Source organism: Echinops telfairi, unplaced genomic scaffold (assembly GCF_000313985.2).
Source record: "Echinops telfairi isolate 266 unplaced genomic scaffold, ASM31398v2 ScPeMD7_6273;HRSCAF=7185, whole genome shotgun sequence".
In the NCBI taxonomy this organism is placed as follows: domain Eukaryota; kingdom Metazoa; phylum Chordata; class Mammalia; order Afrosoricida; family Tenrecidae; genus Echinops; species Echinops telfairi.
The window spans coordinates 3009252-3020857 of NW_022110173.1; the positions used below are offsets into that span (position 1 = coordinate 3009252).

An 11606-nucleotide genomic window follows, 5' to 3' on the forward strand; every position below is an offset into this window, starting at 1 on the left:
TGTCAGTGGACCATGAGCATCGGCAAAGACCCACCTCACCCCTTCCCCGGCATCAAAAACCACAGCTCTAAAACCAGAACTGCAAATAATCGCCCTGTGGATGTGGAGTCAATCCCAATGATGCTCTGAGACAGAGAACTGTCCTCCAGGGTGGCCTAGGCTGTAATCTTTCAGACAGCAGGTCTTTTTTTATTCCTTGCAGTGTAGCTGGTGGGTTTCAAGAGTTGGCCTTTCAATGAGCCGCCACACACTTAACCCCTGCACCCCCAGCGCTCTCTTGAAAAAAAACCCCGGGAGTCATATTCTTAACTGACACATAGATGCTTTCATGGAGTCTCCCTGGCAGTACAGACCTCTAAAATCCCTACTCCAGGCTTGACACTACCTTTGTTAATCCTGCTCATTCTCTGTCCACGATTCATTCCTAATCCCTCCTCTCTGAGGCCCGGTCATCCTCCCTCTATTTTCAGTGTAAGAGGAATCCTGTCTGCTTTCTTCCAAATGCTTTCTCCTCCATTCTCAAGGATGCTCTATTTTGATTAGTCTCCTGTCCCAAAGGTTTCACCCAGAGACCCTGAGAGATGACGGGGCATGGCGGTGGTGATGGTTTTTGTGTGCTCCCTGCCCTGTTCTGCAGCGGAACTAGGTCTCTCTCTTTTGCTGGCTCTCACAGCCTTGAAGATCATCAGCCCTTTGAAAGAGTGACCTTTTCTGCTGAATGAATTATGGCCTGTTTGAAGGCAACACATCCAGGAAACAGGAAGCGTAACTCCTGTAAATCATGCATTGGTGACACTTGGGCCTCTGAAGAGGCTTCAGTAGATGGACTTTTGAGTATCTAATTAACCTCTGTAACTTTTAAAACAAATATCTAGCACACAATAGTTTCTGTCAGGCGCTTACAGGAAACCAATATTATTTAACAGGATTTCTCTCCTTTAGGGTGTAACAATTTCTCAGCATTCCCCACTCTAGTGTCAGGCTGGCTTACATCCCCAACTCCCCCACACCTCACCCCTCCTATCAAAGTTCCTTTACAGAATTACACCTTTGACATTCTCTTTAGAGCAGTGTAGGAGCCAAGTGGAGAATGCATTTGAATTTTTAAATGGTCTTTGAGGAGTTTGTTCATTCTGTTGCTCCATGTCCTTTGTAGAAAGGCCAGATGACAAATTCCTCCAACAGCCAGAGAGAAACAAATAAACTACCTAACACGGAGTCCCCAAATCCAACCCACACACTACAACCGAGTGGATCCCAACTCATCGCAACCCAACACAGCAGCAGTGGCTGGTAGGTTCCAATGACTGACCTCTAGGTTAGCAGCCCACCGCATAATCCACTGCGCCGCAGGAAATAATAAAAAGGGCTTCAGTTTCCTTTTCCGTTTCCCTACTAAGAAAGCAGAGCTAAGTTCTTTGCCCTGTTCCAGTAAATTTCTTCCGTTGACAACTTTGGGCAAATCTATTCTCTTCCTCTTGTTATCTGTCTCTGGATTTCTGTATTACTTAATTTAAAACATATCTAAGTTTTATTACAGGCCACTAAAGATTTATAACGAGACAAGTAGGCTCTCTACATGAATGTCTATGAGTGTTAAAAATATTGATTTGTTCGATATGGATATTTTCAGCCCTTAAATATCAGTGTGTTAATAACCATCGTCTCAAAAAAAATTCATTTACGATACATTCATCCAGCCTCCTGTGCATTATTTTGTGGTTTGTTGGAAACAATTGGTGGGCGGTTATATAAAGGATGGCTGAATATTATCTGGGACAAAAAGCACTGTGAGGTAAAGAGAGGGTTAAGACCTCTCTTCTGCATTCAAGTGGGCTATAAAAATGCAGCAATTCCTGCAACTGGCTCCCGGAGTGTCTTATGCTCCATCTCATTCTAACGGTGAGGAAATTAAACTTCACTGCATTATTATTTATTGGGGCTCTGCTTTCAAAGGAACATAAAAATAATTCGGCTCCCAAACGGACTCATCTGATCTTGCTGGGCTGTGGGGCAATCACCTTCCTTCTAAGTGTCAGGCCCTCTCCCGCTTTGTCTTACTTCCGGCGCTTCCTCGTTTCTGCGCGTCTAACCTCAGGCTTCGGGTCGGATTTCCCTTCGTCAGAGGGCTGTTCCAGAACCCGGGCTCCCGGCCTCATCTGTCCCGTTCCCGCCTCCTCTCCCGCCCTGGCTGTCATGGAAGTCGGCCTTCCTTTTCGTGGCGTCTCTCGGCACCAGGACGCCAGCTCTGGGGTTCCCGTCCCCGGTAGCTCGGCTCTTTACGTCTCTCTTCCCCCAACTTCAGGGGCTTTCACACGGCCCGTCAGCCCGCCTCCCAAACTCTCCCGATGTCCACAACTTCGCCCTCCGACCCCGGCCCACCCCACCCAGCTGCAGGCCGTCGGCGTCGGGTCTCCCTCACCTGCGGCTAGCGCCCCGAGTCTGACCCCCAGGCCCCCCGTTCCCACACCACCCGGGCCTGCGCCCTCCGGTCTGCACGCACCCACTCGTTGGCCCGATGGCCGAAAGTGTACAGAGCGACCTGGCTGGCCACGTCCACGATGCGGTTGATATAGGGGTCGTGGCGCTGCAGGGCTGCTAGGCTGATGTCGCGCCCCTTGCCCACCAGGCCGCCCGGCGCCACGGCCGCCATCTTCCCTCCCTCCCCGACATCAACACGGGGCCCTCGGAAGCCACTCTCAATAGATCGCAGAACGAGCGAGCGGCCTCGCCATCGCGCTCACCCCAAGGAGAAGCCGGGGCCGCCGGCCTCCCGCGCCGGTCCCTCCCGCCCGCGGACGGGAGGCATTACTAATCGACGGCGGCGCGCCTCCACCTGAGGATCGTTGCCCTTGGCAACAGGCTCCCGCGCTTCCTCGGAACCTCCCCGCGTCAGCGTTCGAGCAGTACTTGGACACGGTCGCGTTGCCCTCTGCACGTGGCCGACGCTCGGCCCTTTCGCGATAAAACCCATTATAAATCCGCCTCAGGCACGAGTAACTCCGAAGTGACGGAGAGCGGTAGTTGCTCGCGGCTCGCCAATTGCCGTCCAGACTTCTCCCGCGCTCGGTAAGGTGACTACAATTCTAAGACGTTACCTGACTTTCACCGTGCCGGCGTTTACCATGGCAACGGTGGTGGGCTGCAGTTCTGGCGCCTTCGCATGGAAATCAAGACCCGGGCACCAAACTGCATGCCGTCCACATAGTCGTTCGTCACTGTCATACGTTTGTAGGAAGAAAAAGAAACCGTGTTCCTTAAAAATCTGTTTCTGGCTTAAAAAGTATTCAAACTCCACCTTTGAATATGCTGCTTTTTATTCTTTTTTTTTCCTGAATTTTTATTCTGAACATTCTTTGTGGGGGGGAATGGGAAATATGCCTACAGCACTTCTGTTTACTGAAGTATACAGTAAACTAATAATAAAAAAACACAAGTAAAAACAAAAGCAAGAAAGAAACCTTTTGCCATCAAGCCGATTCCAACAGGCAACGAATGACGGACAGGACAAGGGTTTCGCCCGGTTGTCAATCGTGGATGCTGACTGCTGTATCTTTCTTCCTAAGAGCACCTGGTGGTTTCAGGGCCAACTTTGGGGGTGAGCTCTTTAGCACTGCGCTACCGTTACTTCCTTGAAGCAAACGGGAAAGCCAGAGCCTGTGTGAGTCAGAAACCTGTGAGTAAGGGAAAGTTCAAACACCTCCCACTAATACAGAGCGAGAGGAAAGTGGTTAGACTGCACGTGGACAAAAGCAGAACATCAGTGAGCCCTACAAACCCAAGGCAACCCGTTGAGTTACAACTCAACTCACAGGTTTTACTTAACTGTCTCAGAGCGAGTACTTCTGCGCTGGTTTGAGTTGCAAGCTAAACTAGTCATTCCCCCTCCCCGCCAACACTTTTCAGCTTGACAAACTATAGTTCTCAAGACTTGTGTATTTGACAAACTTTAAAAAAAAAAGATAAACCAAGTGCCCCTGTCATCTTGTGGAAAATGCAGGGCAATTTTGGTTGCCAATGACAATTTTGGATCTTTACAGAGATCTGTAAACTGCTAAATTAGAAGTTTAGAATCCATGTATCCACTTCTATCAGTTTGATAGCTTCCCAACACTTGAATCTTTTCTGATGAGATTCAGGTGATATTAATAAATATGATTTTTTAAAATACAATGAAATGTGTTGAGGTTTGAAAGGCCTGCTTAGCTCACTAAATCAGTATCTTCCAAGTGACCAAATACACCAACGAATGACATTACATCAGTATGTGTGGGTAAAATAGCTATTCAAGGTCCAGATAGATGAGTAATTTTAACATAGCTGAGTATGAAAAATTAAAGGATAGGTTTCAGAGAACACATTTTAACTAAACTTTGAGAAGCTACCCGTTGTCAGGTTTGATGCACTGGAAAAGAAGACTATTCATAGTTATCTGTAAAAAACTATTCAAATTTTTCCCCATCCCTCTTCCAGGGGATGTCGGTGTGAGTTTAGAATGTCTTCAGCCCAGACAACATATAGCAAACGATTATTGACAGAAGAGATGAGTACCTAGTTGTCTTGTTAGGGCAGCCATTAAAGAGATTTGCAAAAATGTAAAATAATGGTGATTTTTTGCATAATTTTTTTTGCTTTGGGGAAAACATTTTTATAAAAAGGATTATTTATATTTGGATTTAATAGCTTTGCTATTTTAAATGGAATGAATGGATATTTTAAAGCGCCTTTCTTTAATTCTAATATGTAAACACAGAGTAATAAAACTGACCTAAGTAAAAGCTTTTGGGAAGGGGTCCTAAGTAATTGTTAAGACTGTGCAGGGATCTTGAGACTAAAAGGATGAGAACCACTGATCTAAGCAGTTTATTCAGATCAAAACAACTGTGTAAAAACCCTCATCCACATTTAAAGTTACCATACCATATTTCATACAGAAATATCGATACAACACAGATGGTCTCTCTAAACAGCTGCCTCATTAGATTGCCATATAACCTTTATCTTCACAATTTTCATTTTAATTAATTTTTTGGTTATGTTTCATTTGGAATCCTTTGTCCTATGGACTCCAAGTCTAATTTCCCAATGATAAAAAGCAGAGTTGCCACAAAATGCTTAACTGGGCCTTTTTCGCCAACCCAGAACATATATTTCTAGATGGTATTAACTAGCACCAAGAGGATTACTACTAGATCTCAGTTCATACACACATGGGTTTATTCCACAGAATGTGTTTGCACAGGTTTCTGTGATCGGTAGGTGGTTGCAGACAAGTGCTCTCAGTCATGGCCTTGTCTTGGCCTCCTTCGTGCCTTCACAACAAAAGGTCCAGTCACAGCTGCCCCTCCCAAGGGAAGCCCCTTGGCAAGTTTCATTCCAGGAGAAGAGGTCAGCTCAGAAGGTTGTCTGTAGTGGTCGGACAATTCCACAGGCCCACCAGCAATGGAGGAGGGTTCCCATGGCTCCACGCCCTTGCTACCTGTTGTTATTTGCTGTTTGTTCATATTTTTTTGCTAAGAGTATCACTGTAAGGTTGTATCTCATTATTTTAATTTGTAAGTGAACTCCAATACTTCTTCATATGATTGTTGGCCACCTGGATGTCATCTTGAGTAAATTATCCATTCATGTCTTGGATCCACTCTTTGCTTGGGGTATTTATATTTTTCTTATTGAGGTGTTATAGTTTTCTACAGATTTTTGAAATTAGCCTTTTATCTGATATACCATCACTAAATATGTTTTCTCTTTTATCTCTTTTGATGAAGTCTTTTGATGCGCATAAATCTCATGTTTTTAACAGGCCCCGGTCCTTTATTTTGTCTTCTAGAGTGTGGACAATGTTTGGTATTGTGTCTGCCAGGTATTATGGCCAGGATTTTCAGTATCCATCATGAACACCATAGTGAAGGTTATGAGAAGGGAATGGTTAGAGAGCGCGAAGGGTTAGAGAGAGACAAAAGAGTGAGAGGTGATGAAAACACTACCTTCAGAAGTATATAGACCCAGGTGGAGGGTATGTTGAAAAACAATAGCTTCACATTTCAGCATTTCTGTTTAATTAAGGCTTTTATGATTTTGCATCAATATTTTTACTTACCTTTTTAATATTATGATATATGCATATGAGGGTGCTTAAAAAGTTATGGAAAGTAAAATGAAAAGGCAATGAAAATTTTCCACAAATTTTTAGAAGCACCGGAGTAGATACACAAGTTTTTGTACACACATTTATATTCCATGTTTTAAAATGCTGGTTATGGAGCTTTCTAAGTGGCTTGATTTCATGATCTGCTAATGGAGTGTGGCCTCTGACTAGAGGGCTACAGTGTTAGGAACGGTACAAAGCTGAGTCCGCCCAGTCCCACCTTAGTCTCCTCAGCTGTTCCCAGACTTGCCACGCTCTCAGCTCTTGAGTACATTCTACGAAATAGGCAGGCCGTGGAGAAGCTTATGATGAACTCATGGAGTAGTGCGATAGGCCCTTCTAGTCCTGAGGGTTCCATATGACAGTCCCTAGCACACTCCTCAAGGCATTCCCTTTCCTCTAGTCTCTGCTTCTGATGTTCCGCGAACGTCTGCAAGATCATTTTGTTCTTAGTGTTCCAGTTGCTTCCTCTTTAAAATGTAAAGAACACTACTTCCTCCTAAATTGCTTTGTGCCCAAAAGAGAAGATGGGTGATACATGGGTCTCATTATTGTATCTTAAATATTTCAGAAGTATAACTGTGCTATAGGAAAAAAAAAAAACCCAAACAAAAGTCCCATCACCACTATAATCACAACGCGTTTATTGAGAGCCCAGTGGGTAAGATCTGTTCATTCCTTCGTTCTTCAAGCTTTCTTGTTGCTTATTGTGTCTGTGCTGAGGCTGCAGGCCATATCATTCTCAGCCCCTCATCTCAGAAGTAAGTTCCATGATCTCTAGAGTCACATTGAAAAATAACGCAGCAATATGATTCTTAATCGAGAAGGTGTTTGTTTCTTGTTTAGAAGGAACCACCCAGCTCCTCTTTCTATCTTCTCGTAGCCAAACTGTGAGCTTCCAAATATCTTACCCATTCCTATCTCTGTCCTTTCTCTCAGTGGTCCCCTTCTAGAAGGACCACTTCCCAGAAACCTGGCCTAACTCGTTCCCTCCCTCATATGATCCTATCGTCCCATGAAACCTCAGTGCCCTCTCCTGCTAGTCTCCTGTTACTTGACCCATTTTCTCCTAAATTACAGTAATACATTTAACCATTTAACTTATTACGTATCTTTGCCCCACTTCTGAAAAAAAGGATTAAAAATAAATGCTGTGATTAAAGAGAAGAGAACTGTTACAGGAGACCCAGGCTGAGAGTGGTTATTGCAATTGCACAACCAATTTAACTTGGTGTTTGCTGACCGACAAGCAAACTGGAGTGGGCAGACAGTGAGTTTCATAATTCAAATGGCTTTTTTTAAAAGTACTTGTTTATTGTCCTAGTAGCCTCCTTGGCACTTGGTCCAATGCCTTGTGTCTAATAGAAATTCAATAAGTGCTTATTGTTAAATATCAGCAAAGCATTTTCAAATAACTCATGAAGAGGGTATCTTGAGCAAGTCTTGAGCTTCCATTATAAGGAAGCTGGAAAAATAGACTTTTTAAAAAGTTCCATATTATAGATAAATTGATTGAATAATGGAACTTTGAACATTAGCGATTACTTGCAAGAAAACAAGAAAAATAAAAGCTCACAATGACTTTAGTGGTGCCATATTGCTCACCTCTTAGCCTAACAGATTTCTTTTTCCTTCCAAATGCTTAACATTTTGACCTTCTAAGATGATGCCAGACTTCTGCCAGCTTACTACTGGAATAATCTGTGTTTGAAAAACCAGGTTACTATCATTGATACAAATATATTAAATTGCAGGCACTTATTAGCTGTGATTCGCATAGCTGGCAGTTCAAAACCACAAGAAGCTTCTTGGGAGAATGACTGGGCTTTCTACTCCCGTAGAGTTACAGTCTTGTTTCTACCAAGGGTCACTGTGAGTCAGCACTGACTCCAGGACAGACAGGGCGTTTTGATTTTATTAGTAAGATGACACGCCCAATAGCTAAGTTCTCTTTAGATACTTCCACTGTGTTTCTAGAAACCGCATCACCATACCTTGTCCCCAAATTGGTGACTGTGGGTTTCCTGATTATTTTATAATCGTCAGTAGGAGATGAAATATGTGTTGACCCTCACTCTTATAAAGCTGCCTAGCAGAATTTAAAACAAGTTTGTAGTGTAATCCAAAACAATGTTAGGGACCAGGATTTTTAACACTATAATGACTGAGTAAGGCAAAATTCATTACCTAATTAATTTTACAATCAAAGTAATTGACAAAGCACATATTTAAATTCTTTGAAAATAGTGATATAACTGAAACATGTTTAATTCTGTAGGCTTGTATAAATGTTTGACTACAAATACAGACTGACTTTTTCTGACATAGTAAGTTTTAAAATAAGTACAGTCTCCTTTACTAATCCTCTTTTCTTTATTGGGTAGGTAATCTCAACATTTTGCATTTGGCCTCTAGCAAACTGTGTTAGAATGGAGGGGAAAAGAGGAGCTTCCAGAATACCCCAAAGAGCTTGTGACTCTAAGACTCTCACAGCCTCTGACGCTCTGCTTGTGCCAGCTGTATAAATTGCCCTTTTTGCAAAGATTTTTCTTCCAAAGGATGACAGAAGTGAAGAATTAGCTCCCTTTTCCTCCCAGTGGAGGAGAACAGTTTGAAACTGTGTGTATTCTGTCATTTTCAAAGCATGGTTCATTTCTTTTTGAAAAGCACCAAAGCACAGAAGGAAGTCGCATCCTCTGGATCAGGAAACTTGAACTTCTTTCTTTCTGACCTTCAAGGGGTGTCCTGACGTGAACTTGGAGATGAAACTCTCTGCCTAACCATTTTAATGGGGTAAATGAAATCAGATAAGACAGTGTACCTGAAAAAGTTTTGCAATCTGTAAAACATTCTACAAATGAAAAAGAATTGCTATTGTCATTATCACCATCATTACCAATTTCATCAGCATCATCATTTCTAATAGACATCCATAAGGGATCATTTTAATGCAATTACCCACACAAGGCTCAAATCATCTCAACAAAACCCTGCAGAAGTGATAAGAAACATATTAATTCCCAGAGCAGTTTATTCCCAAAATTTTTTTAAGCATAAGGTTTTGAGCTAAAATTTATTTTTCAGAGAGCTTTCAGAGAAAGAAATTACTTGGGAGAAATATTCACACATTCTAGGAGGTCCTATGAAAGGATAAGGCTTAAAACAATCACTTGGACCTCACATCTAGTACAATAATGAACTCAATGGATCAATGACCTAAACAAACCTCACAACCTTAAAGAGCATCAATCAAAAACTTGGGCAAATTTAAGGACCCTGATACAGGGCATACACACACTACCGAGTATAGTGAAAAATATCCACACAATTGTAGACAAAGGACTGGACTAAAAAAATCTGCTGTTTATGAACATCCAAAGACTTTATCAAAGGAGTTAAAAGAGAACCTGCAGATTGGGAAAAATGTTTTGCAATAATATATCAGATAAAGGGTTAATCTCCGAAACCTATAGAAAACTGCAACATCTGAACAAGAAAAATACAAATAACCCAATCAAAAAATGGGCACAAGACACGAAGAGACAAATTACCAAAGAGGATATCCAGGTGGCGAACAACTCTATGAAGAGATGTTCTGTCATTAGCAATAAGAGAAAGACAAAGCAGTGAGACACCGACAATTTTAGCAGAATTCAATAAAACAAATGTTTCAGAGTATTCAGAGGGATCGGAACACTTTCACGTTGCTGGTGGGACTGTCCAATTGTCCCACCACTGGGGAAATCAAAGGAAAGTACAAGTAGCTTATGGTCTAGCAATGTCTCTATGGGGCATCTACCCTAAAGAAATAGACTACAACACGGAGACACGCAGACCTATGTTGATTGCAGACATTTCCATAATAGCAAACACATGGAAACAACCAGAAACCCGGGTTATAGAGGAATGGATAAACAAACTCTGGTACATTCGTACAATGGCATACTATACATCATTAAAAAACATAAACATCTCTCTCTAGCACTACAAGACATGGACAAAACCTGAGAACATTATGCTTAGCATATCTTACAAATGTAAGATTTAGTCAATCTTAAAAAGACCAATATTTAATAGCATCATTATTATAAAGAAAAATGAACGTGGTGTTTATAGCAAAAGAGAAGACTGATGACTATCAAGAGGCCAAGGATGGGGGCAGGAACTGTGAGAGGGAGGGGGACAGACATTAAGGAGGGAGGGAGGGAGGGTGGGGGGATGGAAAAAGAAAGACCCACAGTGATGGAGGGTTTAACGGGATCTTGCTGGTTTCATTTGTTGGGATAGGCTGTGTAACTGTATACAGTGCGCTTCTTTAAACACAAACAGATCCCTCCAGATTCCTTACCCCTTGGCCCGAAATACTGGTCTGAGTGGCTAAAAAGAGGGAAGAAAAGTAACACTGAAATGGATGTGGAGTGTTTAGTGACAGAGTCCATCGCAAACATTGAACCAGCTCTGCCCAGAGCAAGCTCAGCTCTCTTCCAAACAGGTACCACGTGTGGGGGCAGGGAATAATCTTAAAGAAAGCATGCCACATTGAAATTAGGTCAGAGTAGTAGCCATTTTATTATTTGTTTTTATAAATCATTTTATTGGGGGCTCTTACAGCTTTTACAACAATCTATACATCAATTGTATCAGGCACATTTATTTGTACATATGTTGCCATCATTTTCAAAACATTTTCTTTCTACTTGAGCCCTTGGTATCAGCTCTTCTTTTTGCCCTCCCTCCCCCTCTCATGACCCATTCATAAATTCATAAATTATAAATTATTATTTTCATATCTTACACCGCCCTCTGTCTCCCTTCACCCACATTTCTGTTGTTCATCCCCCTCAGTTGGGGGTGGTGGTTATACATCAGTCATTGTGATTGGTTTCCCCCTTTGTCCGCCATCTCCCCCCACCCTCCCTTTACCCTCATGGTTATCGCTACTCCCATTATTGTTCCTGAGGGGTTTATCTGTCCTGAATTCCATGTGCGGCGAGCTTTTATCTAAACCAGTGTACATGGTCCAGTCTTGCTGGGGTCATGATAGTGGGGGGTGAGGAAGCATTAAAGAACCAGAGGAATGTTGTGTGTTTTTTTGGCTGGCTCGTCCCTTCCTTGTGACCCTTCTGTGAGGGGATGTCTAATTGTCTACAGATGGGCTTTGAGTCTCCACTTCAACCCCCCCCATTCACATCGATATGATTGTTTGTTTTGGGTCTTCTGATGCCTGACACGTGATTCCGTCGATGCCTCATGATCACTGTGTGTGCTTCTGCCACGTGGGCTTAGCAGCCCTTTTTGAATGTTAAAATGTGCCAGGCATGCGATGGGGGTGAGAGTTGTTTTGAATACTTTAATCAAGAAAGAGGAGGGCCTCTCTTTTGCTGTGTCTGTCACTCTCAAAGGAAGTAACTGCTCTGGGGAGGAAGGAATATGTACTCTCACAACCCTTTATCCTGAT

General features: G+C 42.7%; 2 protein-coding genes across 2 annotated transcripts in view; one reads left to right on the top strand and one right to left on the bottom strand.

Moving 5' to 3' along the window:
* DCP1B (decapping mRNA 1B) overlaps positions 1-2653 on the bottom strand; it is a 62520-nt gene extending 59867 nt beyond the window's left edge. The window contains exon 1 of the mRNA XM_004710288.2: positions 2504-2653. Within this exon, the coding sequence (XP_004710345.1) occupies positions 2504-2653 (150 nt within the window). The remainder of the gene's footprint in view (positions 1-2503) is intronic.
* Positions 1-11606, top strand: part of CACNA1C (calcium voltage-gated channel subunit alpha1 C) — an 865289-nt gene that overhangs the window by 37387 nt on the left and 816296 nt on the right. The window lies entirely within an intron of this gene.